Genomic DNA, 23,815 nt, shown 5'->3' on the forward strand with positions numbered 1-23,815 from the left:
ATAAACAGGTATGGTTTATGATAGGAAGGATCTGATGAGTTTGTTCTTGTAAGGCTGGAAAGTTAACAATTGTGGCATCAGGCAGCAGTATTATCAAGTTTGCGGTTGATAGACGTGGTGATTGTGATTTGTTTTCCTCACCAGTCAGGTGTAGGAAGTTGGAGCTTAAACTTGAGAGGCAAAGACTGCCATTACGATGAGTCAGCCAGAACTTCAGAAGGCCACAGTCTGTTCGCTTGTTGGTGCCCTGTCTTTTTCCCGATTCCCAAGTATGAACGCTATGAATCTACCCTTTAAAATGCTACCAAACGTGCCCCCATAAAAAAGAAAAAAATGAGAAAAATGAAAAATGAGCATAAAATTAGATATGCACCCGCGCCTGGAGGCCTATTTATTGTAGGGGGTGTTTAAATTCATGTGCTGATAACTGTCACAAAGCTACCACTTAGGATGGGTTATCATACCAAAATATCATCTATGGACATGTACCATTTCAAAAAATGTTACTAGGTTTTGCCACCTTGAGTGGTACCAAAATCTGGTCTGGCCCATGGACTATATGTGCTGTGTATACATTTTTGGTGGTGACTGTGATCTAACATGTCAGTAAAAAGAGGAGGGTTGGCTACTATTGCTTCTAAGGCCTTGATTTTAGATATGTTTCCTTTGATGATTTTAGCTCTTTTGAATATCTTTCGCTTCTATTTTTAAATGCCAGTCACCCATATTAACAGCCAGTGTATATAGAGTTATCTATTCTTTGTGATTTTGAAAGGGCTACTGATTTTTATTAATCCATTAGAAGATTTTGGGTTCACACAACATGTCCATGGACCAACCCCCTATCATGGGCATACTTTAGATCTGGTAGTTAGTAAGAGGCTCAATGTTGATAAAGGTTCTCAGTCATCCAGGTCATGGTAATTCTAAGTGCTGTATTGTAGTCAGCTGGACTTGTTTCAGTTTCTTGAAGACATTTCACCTCTCATCCAAGAGGCCTCTTCAATTCTAACAAACTGGAGGGGAGTTGCAGGCTCTTGTGTGGGAGTGTCCTCACAGAGTCATTGGACACATGTGAGCTCCGAGTTTCAGAGTTGTCTGGGGAGGGAATTCAGTACGGCATTGTAGGTGGGTGATAAGTAGTAAGTCTTAGGCCACCTCCTCTGTTCAAAGACGGTCATTCCAGTTTGACATAGATGATTCGTTTACTCCTCTTTCAACCCTGCTAAAAAAAACCAGCATACACCAGCGCCAAAACACAACATATGCTGAGTGACCGGTAACTAGACCAACATATGTTGTGTTTTGGGGTTGGTTTTGGTGCTGGTCTAGCACCATCAGTATTCTCCAGCCAAGGTTTTCACATTGTTTTCCTCAAGGGAATGATTTTTCTCCTTCAGAGGTGGACAGCAGTGTCTTGACCTGAGGAGCTGGCCCTCCTGTGTTGTGCCATTCATTTATGGAGAGGTAGTTTTGTCTCCCAAATGCACACATCTGTGCAGTCCTGGCTGCATTACACAACATAAACTACTTTTCTCTGTTTATGCCTGGGTGTTTGTCCTTAGGATGGACATGTTTCTGCCTCATTGTGTTAGTAGTTTTAAAGTGAACTAGAATATGATGTTAATTAAAGATCCTCCTTAGTTTCTCACATATATCTCCATGACAAAGGGAATGACGATGTTATTATATTTTCTCATCTCCTCCTCCCTGTCTGCTCTGGATCTTTTAGAGGTGTTGACAAAGGTCCGGTTTGGGTAGCGACAGGTTTTCAGTGTTCCCCTGATGTGCTTCTGTTCCTTCGCCTTCCCCTCTGTCTTTGTGGGTATGGTTTCAGCCCGATGGTTTAGGGTTCTGATGGTTAAACACTGAAATGTCAACAGTTGATCTTGTTGTGCTGCTTCAACTAAAAAGACCTGTTTTAAAATGTAAGCCACCATGGAAACATTTGACTGTTAAACAAACTTTAAAGAAATTGTCTGAAAGCCGAGCATAGATGAAGAAAAAAGTCAACTTAAGATTCACTATGGTATTCTGTGCAACCACCTTTCACAATATAATAAGCCGCTGAGAAATGGCAGACAGGTTCACTTCTCCGAACTTATAAATAAGAGCCAAAAAAAAACAAGGGCCCTTTTTAGACAGCCTGATAATCCATTTTCTCTATTAAGTGCAACAAATGCTCAGCCTATTACAGAGATAAGATATTTAGAATTAGAAGGAATATTATTCAGACAAGGCAGTGTGTTCTAAAAAACACTAAGCACTTTCAACATATTTTGCACTCTTTTACTCTGGTGGATGCAGAGGTAATTAGAAAGGTGGTCTCTGAATTGAAACCATCAACGTGCCTGCTTGACCAATTTCTACCCCATTTTTAAAAACTGTTTGTAACTGCATTTTTAAGGAATTATTAAGTATTGTCAACCACTTCTTGTTCACAGACACCTTCACTGATGCCTTAAAGACTGCCATGTTCATTTAGATTCCTCAGCTTTTAGTGCTGATTCTGTTGAAACATTGTTGACTTCTCATATTTTATCAGGCTACCAGATGATGAAGTTTAATGTTTTTAAAACTTGTCTTGGCCATTGCATATCAGCCAAAAAGGTTAAGTCTTGCCTTTTTGGTTGATACGCAATGTAGTTCTCCTGATGTCTGGTAGTGCGTTCATGGGTGTACAATGTGAACAGGAGGGAGCTGAGCACACAGCCCTGAGGGGCTCTGGTGCTAACTGCTAACAAAGAAGAGGTGTGACTGCCAATCCGAACTCTCTGGGGTCTGCATTGAAGCCCAGAGTGTTTAGTTTTTTCCAAGCAGCTTCATGAGCATCACCTCTCTATTCATCCAGGCCTTCTGGTTGGGAAGTAATCTTACATTCTTTGTGATTGCCACGTCATCAACACATTTGTTTATATATGATGTTACTGAAGATGTATATTCCCTCAAGTACAGTAGCTTGATTTGGGATGTTAGTGGTCAACCACATCAAAGATGTGTTAACAAGATGTGCACATGGCAGTCTCTGATTTCCCTTTTCTGTGTGAGCCTCAGTTGCACCTCATCCACTTTATCCTCCTGCAAAAAGATATTAGCCAGAAGAAGACTTGGTAGAGGAACTGCTCTTGGTCCAAGTTGTGTCAGCTAACTGATGCCATTTCTTTTTCTGTACTATTTATACTATATGTAATATCACTGGTCTGGCTTGCTGCTTGGCCACACGACAGGATTTTACTTTATACCCTGTTTGACTACAATGTGCTAAGCAATGGCAGAGGGGTGTAGTCCGTATTGTGGCTGGTTGACTCCATAGGAAGCGGATGTATGTTAGAATGATTGCTTCGGCTGATATTTAACTTAAACAGCTCTTCTGTTAAAGTTAAATCAACTAAAGATGCAAAACTGCAAATTTTTCAGTTGCCATTTCATATACCCACTTCTAAATCCCCTCTGATGCACATCTTCATCACATTGTTTTAGGTAACTTGCATACTTGTGGAGGCAACTGTCACTATTGCTAAAATAGCTCCTCGGGGATTTAAGCTCGTATTTTTCTAATTTTGACATCACATTGGACAAGGTTTTCAGGACTATGGCTGTTTGTAGATGTTGATCCTTGATTTTGTTATGATACACCAAATTGTAATTTTATGGGTTATAGTTCTTCAGGCAGTGGGGTTACCTAGCTAATATGTGCTAACAGCAGTTGCCAATTGTTGTCATGGCAATGGTAAACATAATATTCAATATTATAGAGTGCAGTGCTCTTAGTGTGACATTGCACCTTGTTGGGGCTGGACGACATGTTAGACAACAGCCCATTAACCCTCTGGGGTCTGGGGTAAAACTGGCTGTTTTTGACTATTTTTGATTTTAGCATTATATTTCACCTTAAAAACTATTCACCTTGCCTTGTTTGGTGTCATTATTTTCAGCACAACCTCACGTGTGACTATATACTACTACTATACTATTATTTTTTCATTTTGACATACTATATTAACACAATGGACCTAAAATCACAGAAAACATACATCTGAATAGGAAAAAGTTTTTTTAACTGTGAAAACCACAAATATGTTTAACAAACCATTTTTTATTATTTATAATGCAAATATAATTGTTGTCTGCTAAATTTGTGCAAAAGCTTTTGAAATTGTCAAAATAGTTGAGATCTATTTCCTCCTGTCTAAGATAAATGCCAGTATGTACACACACACACGGAGACAGTGTCAGAAAAGTTGACATTCATACACACCTGCCAGACACTAATACAAAAAAGGGACATCAGACTTAGTCCTGAAATGATTCTGAAATATATTAAAACGTTGCCTGCTGCATTGTGTTTGCATAGATTCATTTGAAAGTGTTAAACCATTACATTAAAGGTGTGTTGAAACAGGAAGTGAAGAGGAAATGGCACGTGTGTGTATGAAAGAGAGAAGTATTACACTCCAGGCTCATTATGTCATTATGTCTCTGCTGATTTCAATGAGAAATTAAGTATTAACTTTGCAAAGTAAAAGGATGTATAAGATGTAACCATGATTTATTGAAGTTTAGAAATCTAATGAAATCAGTAAAGAAAAAATTCAACATAAGTGCCTATATTAAGTCAAAAGTCTGGAAACATGTGCAGACTGGAGACAGAGACGATGCTGACAGTGTCCAAGAGTTTGGAGACTGAGTTGGAGACAAACACAGCTTTCACTAGCTATTAGCCATTAGCTTCATGGTGGTAAATGTAACAACACATACAAACAAACTAACATTATACAGACACACTAACCATTCTGAAACATCCTGCTGCAGCCACAGAGTCTGTACTTCTTCAGGAGCCTCTCCTTCTGGGTCCCATTCTGGGTCAAACTGGTGTGGTTGAACGAAAAAAATCTCTGCAAGCTACATCCACCGTAAACATTAGCGCATGCTACTGCTAATGCAAAGGCCATCCTCTCCCTGAGAGTAATGCAGCAGGCAGGGCTCTCCAAGTAGGCGCTGACAGACGGAGCTTATTAGCATTTAAAGGTGCATTCACAGAAACAGACTGCTCTGAATAGAGCTCTGTAGAGCAACTTTTAGATAGCTGAAATTCAGGACCACGGATGGGTTTGGGGCAATGCATATCGAATACAGAGCTGTTGGACCTCTGACAGCTGTGTGAAATTGATGAAAAACAGTATAATATGGGACCTTTAATAAGGACATAAAACCGAGTGAGTGTCTGAAGCAAGAGTGTATATAACCTGCACCAGCATGGACTAAAGTACATTTTTCCACTTGCTCAAGCCTTGAAGAAACACCTGAGACGGAGAATGTGAGCAGCCTAAACATCGCAGAAAGGACTTCAAGAAATCTTCAGCAGAAACAGACCAAGGAATTAAGAGCACAACAGATCAACCATTTTTGCCAACATGCTGTGGATTACAATTTGGATATTGGAGTACTTTTGTTCACTCTGCTAGAGTGAAGTTTGTACTTTGAGGAAGTTACAAGACCTTGGCCGGGGTGGTGATTTGCCTCAAGGACTTGGACTTTGAGCAGGAAGGGAAAGGCTAGCCATGAAAAGACCTGACCCTCTCCATCTCACCTAAATTTAAGTATTTCCTACCAGGCCTCTGCTCTTTTAGATTAATTTGTTATTTAAAGTATTGTGATTTATCAAGAAGTATTTTTGATAATGAGTGAAAGTAATTGAAGTATTGCGCTGTATGCTTTGCCCTTGTTAAAGTCTATGCAATAAAACCTACATAACATAGTTAAAGTTAAAGTTGTGGAAATTGATTTTATGTCTCTTTGATGGAAGTAACAGTCAAGTGTTAAGCATGCATAACATCTTGAAGGTCCCATATTATGATAATTTCTGCTTCTTGACATGGTTCCTTGATGTCTAAATGGAATGTTAGTAACATGCTTTAGTGGAAAAAGGCTGAAGGATTGAGCACAGCAGGGTTCTTGAAACATCAGTTTCACAGCCCTGCTCTAGGTGGCCGGTTTCAGTGCCTTTCCGTTTAAATGCTAATGACCTACTGCGCATGCCACCTACAGTGCTGCCCACCTCTTCCTGCCTGCGGAAGATGTGAGAATGGCATCGTGTGACCTTATCAATGGCTGAGATTGTGGAAGAAATGGCTGCCGCACGACAAACTGTGGTGGAACCTTACATGTTCAAGCTGGAGTCCGACCCAGAACAACAAGAGGCTCCAGTAGAAAGTCAGCAGCCATGAACATGGATGTTTCTCAGTGGTTAGTAGTTAATTTTGTTACCTCGAGTTACTTTTATGTCACTGCGGACTAATGAAAGTTTTATGGGCTTACTGGCCGTCTGCCCCATGTTGTTACAGATAACAGCCCCCTTCTCCTGCATCGAGTATTTACATCATAAAGCTTCGCCAACCTCGGCTGGCGTTTACTGCCGTTCAGTTGCACTAACGCGGATGCAATTTAGCAATTGTTGTTACAAGAGAAAAGAGTAACCCCATATTATTATTTACCTTTATGTAGCAAGGCAAGCCAATTGAGAACCTGCTGTTATTTGCAGTGACAACCTGTAATTAGCTACTGCCAGCAATTTTCAACAGCTGTAGTTTTTCAGTAAGCCACACTTGGCTCCCATCATCTCTCTACCAGCAGGATTGTTTTTTTAACCAGTTACAATTGTTTATAAACTTTAAATATATTACAAAAGAAACAATGCGATGTGATTAGCCATCATAGTTTCCACTTAATAACAAAAATTCTGCTTAAAAACAGGTGTTCCTGTGGCAATTGTGAACAAATACCTACAGAACGTGACAATATCTGCTGTATGGAAATACCACAATTAAGTGTGAACACTGAGCAAACAAGTTAGTTTCTAGGTTACATGATGACTACAGCAGCTTCCTGAGCCACCATCATGCATGGTGGACCGCCCTGGCCTGGAACCTGTCTGCCTCAATGTATTTGCACTGCAGAATGCACTGAACATTTATCGGGCAAACTATGGACTTTTATGTCAGAGGGGAATAGTGCAGTAAGCTTTTAGTCACATAAATACTATTCATTTATCACAAGAGTGTTATGATGAAAAGATCATAACTGCTTCCTCTATCTTGCATTGCTTATAGTTTATTATCTAGTTACAGATAATACAGTTGAACTTTATATATTAACTTCAATATCAATATTAAATAATAACAAAGAAAGTATGTAGTTGCCATGAATGTGAACATTCAGTGCTGACTTTATATTTAATTGTGTTCAGCCAATATAGCCTACAGAAGCTTTGTAAGCTGGTGCTGGGGCTTTCTGGGGCAGAGAGTTAGGGTTGTGCTGCCTGTCTGTGTGGTCCGAGAGGTCTTCAGGGATTATGAGTTTCAGCAACTCGTTCACATATGGGGCAGGGTCCTAGAAAACCTTCTCGAAGATCAGGTCCAATAGTGCATCACCGCAGTCTGCAGTGCAATAAACAAAAATTTATGTTTACAGGAAAACTGCAGTTGAACCAAAAAGTCTTGTCCTCCAGTGTTGTAAAGTTTCTCATATTTCCCCTAATTACTTCTTATTTATACATTCTCCTTATTTAGTATTTAATTTGAAAACAGATTTTATGTATTTGTGTTTATTTTCAACCTTTCGTGTTATGCCTGTGTGTCCATGTTTATTTTAATTTGTGATGTTCAAATAAACGATTGGAAAACTTACGTAATGTCACCTCGGTCTTCACGGGTTTGGCTCTGCACTCTCCCTTCCTGGACTTTGGAAAGCTCAGTTTGAAAAGAGGATCTCCTGATGATGTGGTGGCTTGTCCTCTATCAACATTCTCATTGTAAAGCAGTGCAGCCAGGTAGAGTCTTGGAAAGTAAAAAAAACAAACATGAAAACAATTGCAAGAAATAGACAAATGTTCTCAACAAGTAATCACACTTTAATTTACCTGCACAGCTTTCCCAGATATGGATAGGAGTAACACATGACAGCACTGTTACAGTATGAATTCAGGCACTAAAGGCTGCAATGCATTAGGTTACTCTATTCTGACCATTTTTTTTCAGTAAGGACTAATCTAACGTTAACATTTCCAAACCAGTAATCAGATTATTATTCAAGTCACTGTGCGTTATATTATTTTTGTCATTTTCCTTAGTAAAAATATGTATTTTTGCTTTCTTCTAGCATCTCGGGGAGTGATGTCACATATGTGACAAGTCACGTTTTTACCATGAGGATAACTCCGTGTACACCACACAGCAACACAGAAATGGACGGAGGAGAGAGATGCACTTTTTTTAGCTGGAAATATAGCCATTACTTTGAGTTATTAAAAACAAAAAAACACAAATTCTTGATCAAGGGCCCAGCCCAGCCCGACCCAGCCAAGGATAGTGGTGGAGTCGGGCTCGGGCAGAGAATCTAAACTCTATGTAGCAGTCAACCATCCACTCGTTTTGCCCTGGCATATGCTAACATATTCCAGTTTAGAAAACACTTTCAAATGCATTATTTCACAAAATCCTAAAATCTTAGACCAGGCAGAGGGTGAGTGTATATACTGCTTGACCGACCAGGTTTGCATGTGGAGACCATGCTGATCGCGAACGCGAAGCTTGCGGTTAGCTTGGAAGCGCACGGTTAGCGTTAGCTTGTACTATGTGACACTGCTTTGTTAGTTTCTGTAAAATTGCTGAATAAACACAGCTAATTATTTGTACATTCAGACATTTTCCTAGGATATGCATTACATAATGTGCATGATCAGAAACGTAATACACACAATGATTCTGCTGTAACAATAACTTGTGTGGTCAGAGAAGCTACGTTTGTGTTTAGCTGCTAACCTTACCTTGTTCTCAATGGCAAAACACACAGTACATCACGCAGGCATTCACCCTTATCTACAGAAACATGCAGCTGATTATTTGTAGACTTACATGTCCCTCATCTGCAGGTATTCCACGCAAGTTGGAAGGTCTGCACCATTTAGAAAAAGTCTCCCGAACTCCTGCCTTGTACTGACCAAGGTTGGAGAAACAGTCAGTCTGGAAGTGGTTAGCACACACGAGCAGTTTTTGCTAAATGTAGCAAGGACGTTTCCTTTGAAAATGAATAATTCCATGCCGCTCTTATGTCCTCTGCGGCTGGGACACAATGGATTGTTGTGTGCTCATCTTTACAGCCAACAGGGCACTTTGTGTTGCACTCTGACATGGTGCTTTCATAACGTAATGCCGGATCTCGAGAAGGTAATGCTGTAGTTGGTGGGCAGAGACACCGTAGGTATGCAGTGAAGAGATGGGGGTAGTGTGTGGGAATATGAAAATGACCAGTCGATGACAGAGAAAACCAAAGCCAAATTTGACTTGCTCACCTGGAAACTGGAATCAAAGTTTCTAGACGTGTGGCAGTACCATAGACCCAAAATAACACCCCAAATACCAAAAAAGTCAGTTTTTCATAATATGGGACCTTTAAAGGTTCCCAAAGGTTACTCTAGCCTACCAAATTGAAATAGTCCCTTAGGGTTTACCAAAAGCCCTTAAAATCCAACCTAGCACCATACCAAGTGCACAGAGGAGATTTGCCATAACTCAAGGGTTATTCATGTCAGGTGCCAAACCAGAGGAAGCAGGGTAGACTTTCGGATTCAGGCAGTTAGAAGCTAGGTGAGTCTCCTTACCACCAGCTTAAGAAATCCCTATTTAAATTCTCTTGTAGGTTTAGGGATCTAACCCTTTAAACAGAGAGCTGGTCAAGTGCCTCCTAGACAGGGGCAAAACTCGGGCTCTAACAAAATTTACAAAGTTATATGTAACTATTTATATTTAAATGCAGGCAATGCCTCAGGCTCAGGCCTCCCTCGGCTCATTCCAGCTCAATGAAGAGCTGCACTGCCTGCGCCACATTCCACAATCTCCTCAATGTTTTGACTCATTAAACAAAAAAACGACTCTACTACACACTAAACACACTACACCAAACATTACATAACACACTAACTATATACTCCAAACTTGCTAAATGTCACAAATCTCTCAACTCTCAAAACTTGCTATCTCTATCGCTGTCAGTATCTCCATCACTGTCGCTGTCACTATTATGCCGCCATCCCTCCCACAACTTCCCCCTGTTCCTCAGCAACCAAATCACGTGGTTCGCCATATAAGTTTGTGATTGGCTGGTGTTGTGCCTTTTTCCACCTATAGGAACGTATTTCTTTTTGCTTGCAAACACTTCCCGCTTACGGAGAGAAGCCCATCTTTATCGTCTCTTCCTGCACCAAACGCACAGCAAACGTGACGGCAATGTTAGCAAAAAAGCATGCCGTACATAATATATTGTAAATCCCGTTTTACTTGGCCTATCAACACAATGTCAAAACTGGTATATAGTTTGAAGGCTGCTCCAACACATACAGTTGGAACCTAGACTCACTGAGACTCTGTCTTGCTGCTACGTCATCTTAAATTGGTCACGATTTTGATTTTGACGCGCTGGCAAAAAGAACAAAAAGTTCCATTGCTAATTAGGTATCTAGTCACATCAACCCCCCTGATCTGGCCCTGAAGCTGCTGCCTGCTACACACACACCCACACAGACAGTGAAGCAAAAAAAGAATTTAATTTTATTTGACCGTGTCCCTGTCCCAGGAAACCAATCAAGGGGAAAACCCCTCTCCTCTTCTGATTACACATCACAAAAGCAACAAGAACAAACAGTTCATAGTTTGAGTCTTCCTTGTGTATTATCGATTTGCTTCTTACTCTGTTTTTTTTTTTTACATGTGGTTGAGCAATAAACAACATTTATTTCCTGTAGGCATGAGAACCTCTCTTAGCTCATTGAAAAAAATGATACTAGCTACTGCTTGTTAGCGGCATGACTGACCTAACCACAACAACATTGCTAACCATGCCTGGTGCGGACTGTGCACTCCCACTGCAAGCAAACTAAAAGTTCTTTGACCTCAAGGATGATATCCAATGGCTCTATGATGAACTCCAGAAGAAAGAGTCACTGCTATCCAACTTCATGGAAATAGCATCCATTCAATCCAAAGAGATCGCCAGGTTCAGTGCAGTCCTCCGGGACATAGTTGTTTGGGACCCAGCTACTGGCCCACAGATTTCTTCCTGCTCAACACCCAAGCAGCTGCTGTGGAGGTTTTGGTCCACGGTCGAATTTGGCACCCTGATGGGTCTGCTTCTCCGCCCTACCTGAACCTTTCAAACCGCTTTGTATCCCTGTCAGCTGACAACCCGGCTCATCCAGATGACCCCCCTGCTGCTCCCGTTCACCTGTTGACGACACCTGCTGCTCCCTTTTGCCTGACGACGATGTCCACTGCTCACGTTTGCCTGGCAACGAAGCCTGCTGCTCCTCCTCACCTGGCGGTGACACCGGCTTACCAAGATGACCTTCCTCGCCCGGGCCCGAACCAGTGGCTCCCATCCAGGTCCCAATCCTCCACTTCACAGCACCAGATTCTGAGGGATGCTATAATGCGGTGCTATGGTGCTCTTCCTCACACCAAGCCAGCTATTGATACTACCCCGAGGGACGTAGCTACTACACGGCCACAGCACTCCCCTGCTCGGAAACAGAGTACTGAAAGCCCACAGCCATCGTCTCCTCGTCCTCTTTTCACTCCTACCACACTCATCATAGGAGACTCAATCACTAGGAGGATTCCCTTTTTTAAAGCAGCCACACTGCTTTCCTGGAGCCACAGTGCTGGTTATCCTCGATAAGCTTCCCAACTTACTGTGCTTTCTCCCACCATCTATTAACCAAGTCATAGTTCATGTCAGAGCCAATGACACGGCTCGTCAGCAGTTGGGGCTGGGCTGGAGCTGGGCGTTTCTCCAGAATCCTCAGTCTGAACACCTGGCTTCAGTCTGCCTGCAGAATCCACAACATTGGTTTCATCGACAACTTCAACCTGTTCTGGAGCCGCCTCTCCCTTTTCCGTACTGATGGGATGCTATCCAGACTGCTGCTCCGCATGACTGACAACTAACCTACCACGCCCCCCACCTGGAGTCTTCTACCTCTCCACCTAAGCTTGCAGCACACTGTACTGTGTCTCTCACAAGCTTCCCCTGGGAGTCAACTAAAGTACTGACTCTCTCTATGGCCTAACCCCCCTACCATAGTCCACTGTGTCCTACTGGCTGTCATAAAGCTACTTCCACTGCTGTGATTAACTGGATTCCAATTCCCATTGTTATCTCATATCGCAAATCAATACTCATGCACAGGTGTAGTCGAACTGTTGATCGCAGTGTGCTTGTTATTTCAATAACATCAGCTAACACCAAACCTCACACCAGCAATCTAACCTTTGAGTTATTTCATATCTGCTCACTGACCAACAAGGGACCTCTGCTCTTTGATCTACTGAATGACTGTAAATTTGATTTATTTTGCCTGACTGAGACATGGCAGCAGCCTAATGACTTTCACACCTTAATCAAACAATTCCTCCTGGATTTGTCTACTCATCACAACCCCGTACCTCTGGCAGAGGGGGTGACCTTGGTGATATTTTACAATCAAATATGGAAAGTGCCCTTCATTATACTGCCTGTATACCCCTCATTTGAGTCCATTGCTTTACAAATCAAGGGCCCAGCTCCTACTATTCTGGCCACTATCTATCAACCACCCAAGCCAAATAAATCCTTCCTACAGGAATTCTCTGCCTTCATCCACTGGGATAGCACCAACAATGTTTTTACAAAGGACTTCACCTCATGCCTTGACAGCTTTGGACTACAGCAACATATTGAATTTCCGACACACTCAAAGGACAAATTCTTGACCTGATATGCTGCTCTGGTGTAACCCCCCCCCAAACTGTTTTGCCCTTCTCAGACCACAAGGTAATAGACTTTTATGCCATGCTAAGATTATCCAGGACTAACATACCTTGCTCTATCACATTTCCAAACATAAAAGATATTGACTTGTCAGCCCTCTCTAATGGAATAGATGACTTTCCCAGCAGAGACAACTTATACACCACAGATAAACTGGTATCCCACAGCAATCTCAGACTTCATCGACTATTAAATACTCTTGCACCTCCGAAAACATGGTCTGTCTCCTTTGCCCACTCTGCTCCTTGGTTTACACAGGCACTATGCCAGCTCAAAACTAAAGGCTGTCACCATGAACACCTTTATGTCAAAACCGGCCTAGCAGTGCACAAAGAAATGTATCATGATCACATACAATACAAGGATGCAATTTCTTCAGCCAAAACCACATATTACTCAACCTTAATCAGGACAGTTCATGATCTTCTTCAATGCAAAATTGAAAACATTCACCAGACACTGACTGCTTCAAATAACTCTACACCCTCTCTGCACTCTTTGCCCACATTGCTCAGCTGAGCAGCCATCAGCAGCCTCCTGAGTCCACCTTCTCATGCTCCTAGTGTGGAAAGGCTGCTGCTGAACAAGAGGGATATACTTTGGGGTCAGCAGGACCAGGTTGTGTGACTGTCCAGTGAGACTGACAGGCCCAGGCTGAAAGGAGGACTCAGAAGCAGAGCAAGAGCAGTTTAATCAAGTCTTTATTCTGAAAATTCCAGAATTAGAAAGAAAAAGTGAGAACTCAATAGGCTATCAAACACTACTATTTCTAGAACAGGAAAAAGGGAAAAGGGGAGGGGGACGGAACGAGAACAAGTCCAAAAACAAAGCAACAAAAATACACTCCTAAGGAGGGAAAAAATAGGCTCCAAACTGGTCTACTCTATCAAGGACTTACTGTAAGATATTATCAACAGAAAACTCTCCAAAAGGGAGGATGCAAGGGCCACAAAAACGTTCCAAGAGGAGGGAAAACCAAACTACAAACAAATTGACAAGAACAGAAAACACTCCGAGAGGAGGAAAACCAAACAAGACCAAAACCTAGCTACAAGTGAGCTGAAAAATACTACAAAGAAAAAGTCACTCTTCTCAAGGAGAAAACAAAGGAATCTAGAATACAAATGAATACTTGGCATGGATCAATGGCTGTGGTTAGGGCTGGAGGTACACGCAGGATGAAATACTCTGGCAACGAGACAGGGGAAGACACAGACTATAAATGAGGGAAGGGAGCACAGGTGGAAACAATCCGAGATTAGGGGAGACATCAGACCGGTGACACAAGAGGAAGAGCAAGTGACCTGAAACGAGAGGAGAATTACTTTTCAAAATAAAACGTGAAATACTCAAGACAAAAGAACCAAGACAGGACACCCTCACTGCGGTGTGACAGAGACGTGATTAAAATCCCCAGTGATGACAATAAATGCATTAAGATGCTGCGTCTGTACAAAAAAGTACAAAAAGAAATAGAAAAGAGGTAACAAGCTCAAAGGTAAGTGATAGCTGCTGTAACAGGCAGCCACCCACTTAACACCATCTTGCTCACTAAGTGGTACTACTTAGTAGTTCAGACATGTGAAGCTGAACCAGACTACATAGGGATTTAAAAGTAGTCAGTAAAATCCTAAAATTAATTCTATAACAGCCATTACTTTGTAGCCTGTGTAATTTGGCTAGGATCAGAGTTAGTGATGGGAACGGCAGTTCTTTTTACTGAACTGAATCTCTAGAACCCGTTCAGTAAAATGATTTGTTCAAAAGATTCATTCACCGATTCGTTCAGTGCTCTCCAACTCCCTGAACTGATAAGCTGCCAAACGATCTGTCATTCAGTTCATGATTCAGCCCTGAGGTTCATGTTCACTTACTGAGGGACGGTGCACAATCATTCGCGGGAGACGCAGTGCTGCTCTGAGTGGTATACATGCACTAAAATTATTACACGGTGAAAGTGTCCTCTGTGCACAGTAAAATCATTTAACATGATGCTACACGGATGTTAGCATCACAGCGCTAATTTTAGCAGTACGGTTACTGAACATGAATCATCTCCTCTGTCCTGGCTGAGTGACACAGCACCATTTTCAGCACAGTACCTGAACGAGAATCACGTCCTCAGCGTCAGTTCTCTGTGTGCAGTAGGTTCGCGAATCATGAACGAATCACAGGGTGAACGAGAATCACGTCCTGACAGTTCTCTGAGTGAGTCGCGGCAGTTCCACTCCTGGCCGGCATGATTGCGGCTGAGCTCAACTGAACTGAGAAAGGAACGAATCAGTCCATGAAGTGATCCCGTTCAATTCGTTCACTGAAAAGATCCATTTGTTCGAACGACACGTTCGCGACCGACACAACACTAATCAGAGTGATGTAGCCCCAACCATGAATGTTTCAACTACTATTTTCTACCAAGTGTTGATGGGTAACTGCTGTATTGTTTTGGCAAGTGAGTAATGAGTTACAGTGGTCTAGGATGGAGAAAATGAGGATGTGCCTGCCTTTGAAATGACATATTTGAACAACATTCAGTGCGTTTACATGACACTCGAGAAAACCGAATTACTGGGTTAGTCCAACTGTGATCAGATTTTTAAGATGCATGTATACACCTTAGTCTGACTAAAATTGGACCGGATTGTATTTCTCATAGTTTGATTAAAACACCTAGATTATTCGATTGATAGTGGCATTACTCCTGCAGGTATGCATTCCATCAGATTGGATGGGATTTTTGGGTTCTGCGCAGGCTCGACATTTTTTTCCTGGGGCCGTGAGCCGGAAGTAGAAGGACGGCGGCAGTGGTGTCTGTCCTCCGAAATGACCGCAAGGAAGAGCATTGTTGTGCATCTAGTTCGTGTAATTATCATGTACACTATATACGAATTGTACAAAGATGTAGCTTCTCCTCGCTCTTCATACACCATCTTTCTCGAATGCTGAGGCAGCAGGTGACGTAAAGAGGTCAGCCGGAGGTGACTTTATTACCACTAGTTGAAATGGGTAGAGCTCCACCTATCGTACTGGGGTATGACATGCTTCGGCCAGTAGTTTGATTTTGTCACTGGCATGCATACTCGGACAATTGCAGTTATTTGATTGAGTAGCATAGTCGAACTATGGCTGTAATCCAACTAAGCTGTGCATGTAAACGTACTGACTGTTAATGTGTTGATCTAAAGCCCCTGTAACTTGGCCAAAATTTCTCTCCAGTCTAAAAAAATTAAAGTAGGGGCTCATAATATGCCAAAGACATAACAAAAGAAGTCGATCCTCGGCAAAGAATCCAGACAGAGCCCCTCGACCAACAAATCTCCGGTGGATGAGAGCAGTGCTAGCTTGTGCCAGCTAACCACAGAGAGTTGGTTGGTGGAGGAAAACATGGCGATCTGGGATGTAATTCTTCAATAACTGTAATAATAATAATAAAATAACTAATAAAAATTATAAAAAGACATTTCCGCAGAGAAAATGGTGAGAAACTGACAAAAATCAAGGAAGACTATCAGGGTTGATGAGGTCGAGGAAAGTATTGCAGAGGCGGAGGAGAGAGTACAAGGCGTGGAAGACGCACTGTTGGAGCCACTGAAGATACAGACCTGCTTGGAAATTAAGCTAAAAGGCCAGGAGGGCCGCTCCAGAACGGACAACATCAGGATCCATGGTGTTTGCGAAGTAACTGATAACCTGGATCTTTCTCCCACCTCGGACCTGCAAATAGAAAGAGCTCATTGGGCATTCAGTCCCCGACCAAAGAAAGACGCGTCGCCAAGATCATTTGAAATGTTGAAATGGAGAAAAACAGATAATCAAACATAAAAAAATGAATAACAGCATTTGCAAAAGCAAAATGTGGCTTTCAGGAATAATTAAACACACAGACAGATACAAAACAAATGTTATATATATGTGTATATATATATATATACAGTATATATATATATATATATATATATATATATATATACAGTATATATATATATATATATATACAGTATATATATATATATATATATATACAGTATATATATATATAGGACGTTACTTATAAAAAAATTGTACCAGCTTCAGATCAACAGATCATTTCAAAATGGTTAAGAGCAGACACTGAATGGGATTATCATATTGGAGTTGGATTGACCATATTGCATGGTCAATTTTAGTGAAATACATAGCTAGAGTTGAGGAAAAAATCTGTATAAATGATTTTTTTTTTCTGTGGATAACATCTTAAAAGATGTTGAGCCTTCACAGGGGAACAGTTTTGGGGTATGTTTGGCTACAGCGTTAAAAAGAAATCTGTGTTTAAGTGAAAGAGACAGGCTGCTTAAACAGCAGCCAGCACACACATATAACACAGTGCACCATTATACCATGATCTAAATGCCTGTGTGTATGTTTATGTGTCTCTGTTTGTGTCTACAGGAGTAAGCGTCTTAAATCTGGCTCTATGGAGGAAGAGGCTGACAGTCCAGGGGGGGAGTATTACCACTCACCGTCCTCTCCTGCCAGCAGCTCCAGGAACTGGACTGATGACATGGAAGGAGGTAATATTATATAAGAATAAGAGAACATATACGTAACAATAAATGTGAGTAAGAATTTTAACAAGAAAAAGGCCTAAAATTTCCAGCGCCCCAACAGCATTTATCACTAAAGCAAGAGCATGACTGAAATATTGACTTACTGTCAGTCTTTATTTCAGTCACCTTTTTTGCAGGTTGCTAAGCAAATAGGGCAAAGAACAGAGAGATCAGAAATTGAAAGCAGCCAGATAGATGTATTGTAGTTGACAGATGTATCATTTTTTATGCATTTTTAAAAACAGGATAGAATTATAAAATGCAATCAGAATTGCATATTTGCAGGAAACTGAAGATTTAAAAAAAGAAGGTGTGTGGCAGTGAATACTTTATACAATATATATGGTAGAAACATATGTGCAGGTGAAAGCAAAGTAGTGTGTTCATCTGCCACACAGAGATAAGCTGTTATATACCGATTTGGTGAAACAAAACAATTATTGACCTCCTGCTCCTAACTGATTCAAACTGTTCATGTTTTGACCAATAATAGTTTGAGTCTTATGAATGACTTGCTGGTGCACTGACACATACTAATGGACTTGTGGGTGAAACACCTTCAAGATGGCAGCATACTGAAAGCTCCTCCAACCATTCCTGACTAGAAAGTTCTGTACCCTGAAATGCTGAAGCTCCAGATCAAATGAGATGCCAAAATAATAAACCAGGAAAGCCGCTCCAGGCATGAGAATATTAAGATGCATTGAGCTCTGGGGGAAGCAGAAATAGAGTCACCATTCATGATCGCCTTAATGGAAAAGTTACTCAGAGGAAATCTTGATATACCCAGTGAAGCAACTATTCAAATCGAAGGAGCACACCCTGCCAAGATCTATTCTGCCAAAATTCCTCAACTTTGAAGAAAGATAATGTTTAAATTGCGTTTCTGCAAAGTTACACTGAGCCTACAAAATTTAAGTCAAACATGTATACTCCTCTTCACATAAATCAAGACGCCACAGGGTAGCCATACTGTTGTCAGATGCTATAAGTTAACACATAGAACTCATGGACAAAGAAGGCAGATTTATTTTGATAACTGAAGGAACCTTGGTGAGTCTATATGTATTCCCCCTGGTAGTGACTAGTCTTTCTATAGACTTATAGTTGAAATAATGACAACAGAAAGCCAGCATAGCTTTATTTTCAGATGTGATTCAAATACATCTTAATGCAAGGTCATAAGTGTTCATCTGGCAGAGATTACACTCACTGTTATTCACCCCCTGGAGTCTTTTCCAGGATAGATCATTTTCACCAGAGACCTTCATAGAATAGAACAGTGTGATCGGTGTGATCATGGCTGTAGCCAGCTATGAGGTCACCCAGGTGCAGACCTTAGTAATTATTTCAGTAATTATTTGTGTAGCTGTGCTGGAATGGTACTCCTGATTATACAGTTATATAGCACTGATTTTTCTTAAAGTGAAACTCTCACCAAAAAGCAACCAAGGCTTTATTTGTAAATGAGTCAAACCTTTGTGTAAATGCATAATTACAATGAAAGAGGCACTTTTAAGATTTACCCTAGTTTCGTTTTCGGGCAAGCTAATTTTCAATGGAGTGCAGGGGCACTGTCATGCTAGCATAAAATCTCTATTTTTAAAACAGCAAGAAGACTCGACACAACATGAAACTGTGCTCATAGTATCACCAGGGTCTCTACTCAAGAACACCAGCATTGAGAATATTGTTTGTGTTCACAGAGTTTACTAAAAAGAGAGTTTTAGGACAACTCACGTTAGCGGTAACGTCCCCAGCAGGCCGCTGTCATGGCAGACAAAAAGTGTCGATCTCCGAGTGTGACCTAACAGGTAGCAGAGTAATGGTGGACCTGCTACCTGTTAGGTAAATTAGATTGCTTTTTGGTGAGAGTTTCACTGTAATTCTAATTTTCTGTGAACATAAAAAAGTGGGGCTATATAACTGTATCATCAGGAGTTAAGCATCTGGTCAGACCCTTAAGTAGTGGCAGCACTCCTATTATTAATCATTTAATAAATTCAATGCAAATTTCCTTCAGAGGCTTTTGGTCAGCTGGTCCCAGGACTGCTGGTGACTCTTGGTGTTATTTCACCACAGCTACACATTTTTTGTGTACACACAAATTTATTCATGCGACTCTCATAAAAGGCTATTCAAAATAATATTTCAGAATTTAATCCAGATTAATTTCCCACAATCACACTAATGTGTGTTTTTGTGTTAGGTCTGTCTCCCCCAGTGAAGAAGGCAGAACTGGACAGTCCCTCTCCTCAGGAAGACTCACCAAGACTGGGCTCATTCACTCAGCACCACCGGCCAGTCATAGCTGTTCACAGTGGTCAGTCTCTCTCTCTCTCTCTCTCTCTCTCTCCTGCTCTCTCTCTCTCTCTCTCTCTCTATCACTCACTCACTCACACACTCACTCTCTCTCACACACACACACAAAGTATTTTACCAATTTGTTTCTTCTCTTCATCTTTCAATCTCTCTTTCTACCTCTGTCCAGGTCTGTCTCGTAGTCCCCACCCCTCTTCAGCTCTTCATTTCCCATCCTCCTCCTACTTTCCCCATGGAGCAATCCGCTATCCTCCTCATCTGGCCCAGGACCCTCTGAAAGATCTGGTCTCATTGGCCTGCGACCCTGCCAATCAAACCTCCAGCTCAGTGAGTACAGCATTCAAAGAACTCCAAAAATGGTTCCTTTTTCTTCACTATGACTTCAGCTGACTAACAATTGGCCGACTTGATCAACAATTAAGATTTTAATAAAAAAAAAATAAAACAGATGATCTGTTGTCACGACATCATGGTTGTACCTGATTTGGTAGCTCAAAAACACTGGAAATGTCCACATTTTTTAAAAATTCTGCAGCTTTTGATGCACAAAACAGCTGGAATTATTCCCACGTGTCACTGAAAAATCAAGTGGTATGACTTGAACTGCTGTCAGTTGTTGGGCAGCCTTTTTACCTTTACTTCTACTTGACTAGAGTTTTTGGCTACTCTAGCCACCTCTGTTTACACCATCTTCATCTTTAGTGTGAGTGAACAATATTCTAGCTTATTGGCAAGCTTCCTTGTTAGTATTGTCTGGTCAGCAAGGTAACTTGCAGCTCCAAAACCATATAACTACAACTCTAGGTAGGTACTTGACTATACTGATTTAATATTAAGGACATGAAGACCTGCAGTCAAGAATTTTCTTCAGTTTTAATGATGATGATTTTGTGAAATTGCATGTGATTCAATTTGGTAAAACTTAGCTGACCTCTGCAGATGCACAAGGGATTTTTGAAAGGTGCCAGGGGGGTGCTCTCCTCGTCTGTGTTCTGCCTCTCCAGAGGGGAGCCACTCAAATGCAGCACTGAGCTGTGGTGATGTCATTCCATCTGATTTCAACCAGGAGAGGGAGGGTGGAGCTGTCAGGAGTAATTTGTGATTTAAAAAAAAAAAAAAAAAAATCGTAGGAAAAAAAAAAGGAAATTAATGTAACAAATCTGTCACCTGTGCATAATGGTTCATGTGTATTGTAAACCCAGCCAGGACACTGTGTGATGTTACTCTAAGTTATTCTATACATTTTAATCCTTCTGGTATTTGACAGATCTGATGGGCACTTCTCTGATGGCATAAATAAAGTAAAGTGAATGTGATGTATCATATTTTCGGACTATGCTTTATAAGTCCAAGGGCTAGACCTGGCTGCACTTCTGGGGAAGAGCGAGGCTTTATAATTTATACAGGATCCAGCATTGTGGCGAAAACTCATTTTAATGAGGGTTGTCCATTTGGGCGACGGCGGTCTGGGCCGCAGGAGCTTCTACAAAAAAATGCAGCCAGCTACGGTGGAAAAATTTAAGGCCACTCAACTTTTGAAGAATTGTAGCCCGACATCACATGACCCATCACATAAGCTGCCGATCATAATATGACTGAAGCCACAGTGAAGTAACGTTCTGTGTGTATTCATGTAGTGTGTGTATTCACTTAGTTTGGCTTTGTGCACCACTTTATAACATAGATTTTAATGCCAGTGATGCCAAACAGATCAGTGGGGTTTCCAAACACATCACAGGCGGGGACCATGGAGTGACACCGTCCCATCAACCTGCAGCATTTTGCCGCAAGGTTGGATTTGGTCTTTATGTACCTTAACCAGCAGATTCAACTGGGCAAGTGTGCATCACATTACGGCCATGATAGATTCTCGGCAAAGAATACGCGCTCAGTCTATTTTTGACGGAAGTCGACAGCAGCAGCATCAAGCTGCACAGAGCATGTCAAGCTAAACAGTAAGTCAGACAGCGAAACAGCATAGTTCATATGATCACTTTAGAAAATAAATCACTCTGTACAGACTAGGAATATACAGCAACAAAGTCAGAAATATAAACCATAAACAAAGACAGACAAACAATAAAATGATTTAACTATGTAGCCTACTCAACCATGGTAGAAACACAAAAATGAAGGAAAATGACAAAATATAAATTATCTGTGTGTAGCCGGTCTGGGCTTGACACGTTGGTTTGCTACGGGCTCTGCGTTGTGTTTGTGGATGATGGAGAATGAAAAGAGGACAATTTCTGCCTTGCTGACCAGGAGGATTTATTCTGTGCAAAAAAACATCAAAATGAGTACAGCAACTTCTTTTACAGCTTTCCTTAAGCACACCTCTCCTCATGGGGTCTGGAAACTGAGTGAGCGACTCCATTTACCACCACTGCTCTCTATCAAATAATAAAACTATAACATCAGTAAGACTGTAGGATAAAATTTATGATTTATTTAATTTATACATTTATTTAATATTCTCCACCCCATCAGCAGAATTTTTAGCATCATTTCATTAAACAAATTAGCCTTAAAAGAAATGACATAATGGGAACATGAGAAACTACTGTGATGCTACTTTAGCTTAACATAGCATGGTCCAGAAAAATGCTGCACACTGAAATGATAATAATAAATGTGTCACATTTACCAAATAACATTTGCATGTCTGTTTAGTGTTTGTTTTTTTTCCACCACATTTTAAAGGGATATTCCGATGTAAGTTTAATCCATAGTCTAACACACCTTGACACCAAATACGACCCCCCCTCTAGAGATAAAGTTTGCGGACCGCTAGCTAATGTAGTTTTAGCATCCTCAGAAACGACCGCACAAGAACAATACACTGCAGCAGATGGATCCAAGTATAAATCGCCATCAAAAAGCCACAAATAATGTTCAGAACAGCACCAAAAATCTTAACAAACATGAAAAAGGAACTTGGTGAAATATAAAGAGTTATACATAGGTTACATTAGCAAGTCAGAGATATCAGGCAGACATGGTGCTCTGCTTTTGAAATGCTCCCAGTGGGATATAAAGTTGCAGTGTCGCACACACCAGGAAACAGAGAAGTGCTTATACCAACAGCAGGAAAATCATCAGAAATATTTACATATGCTGAAATACAGCAATATAATTAAATCAACCATGTAATTTAACTAAAAGGTGAGGTGGATATGCAGGGATAGTATACAGACAAGATGTCTTCCATCAGGATACCTAAATGGTGTAAATAATGGTCATTTAGGGAAATTGGTTTTCCATTTTAAACTGATCAACATGTAATGTAGACTCTACACTGTTAGTTTAAGTTAACTCATTATCTTTATCCTTATCCTACTCTTGATACTCTGGCATGGCCTGTTCATAGTAGTTCTCTCACATTCACTATTACCCCTCATATGTACCTGTCAGTGAAGCCCCATGGTGCTCACCACTCTCCCATACACATAGTTTGGAGCCCTAAAAGGGGAATTATGGGTTTATTTCCACCAAACCACAGTTGGTAATTGATGGTATAGTGGCATTGTGAAGCATTTTGGATTTGGTGAGTTTATTTTCTTTTTCTGTTGCTTCATGAAGCAGGGTCTAAGATCATAAAATCACTGTTTCTGTTCAGTAACTTTTACAAGCGGCTGTTTCTGGTTAATCAAAAAGGTCTAGCACTGTAGAACACAAAACATTGGGTAATGGTTGGGAGTGAGTTGTGGTTACAAGTCATCATAAATTGATATTATTTAGAATATTAGAATCAAGAATACCATTGCCCACATGATTTTCCAGTTAAAATTGCTTCACCAAGGTAGAATTACTATTCAAAATAGCAAGTACCTTTTTTTGTTCAAAAATGCTGATCATTTCAATTCTGAAATTCAATTTAATTGATCCAATTTAATGTTCTTAACGGTGATGATTGCTTGCTTCAAAGATTCCTGTCAAGCTACAAGTTATAGGGATGTTGGCTATGTCTAGTTTTGCATCACTGGGTTCTCAAACACTCACTGAACGGGTGCTTCTGGGGTTAGCCCCATACAGAAAAGCACTCT

General features: G+C 40.9%; 1 protein-coding gene across 8 annotated transcripts in view; it reads left to right on the plus strand.

The window, feature by feature from the left end:
- The window catches only part of nfic (nuclear factor I/C), a 136,154-nt gene that overhangs the window by 67,417 nt on the left and 44,922 nt on the right, over positions 1 to 23,815 (plus strand). For 7 of the 8 annotated variants that reach the window (XR_005077956.1, XM_037116021.1, XM_037116020.1 and 4 more), the window contains 3 exons: positions 17,290 to 17,411; positions 19,657 to 19,770; positions 19,939 to 20,096. Coding sequence is in view for 7 of the 8 variants with exons in the window: in XM_037116021.1 (XP_036971916.1) it covers positions 17,290 to 17,411; positions 19,657 to 19,770; positions 19,939 to 20,096 (394 nt within the window). In the remaining variant the exon portion in view is untranslated. Of the gene's footprint in view, positions 1 to 5,289; positions 5,771 to 17,289; positions 17,412 to 19,656; positions 19,771 to 19,938; positions 20,097 to 23,815 lie in introns of those variants that run through there. The other variant, XM_037116026.1, reaches the window with a different exon arrangement.

Source organism: Acanthopagrus latus, chromosome 11, assembly GCF_904848185.1.
Source record: "Acanthopagrus latus isolate v.2019 chromosome 11, fAcaLat1.1, whole genome shotgun sequence".
NCBI lineage: Eukaryota > Metazoa > Chordata > Actinopteri > Spariformes > Sparidae > Acanthopagrus > Acanthopagrus latus.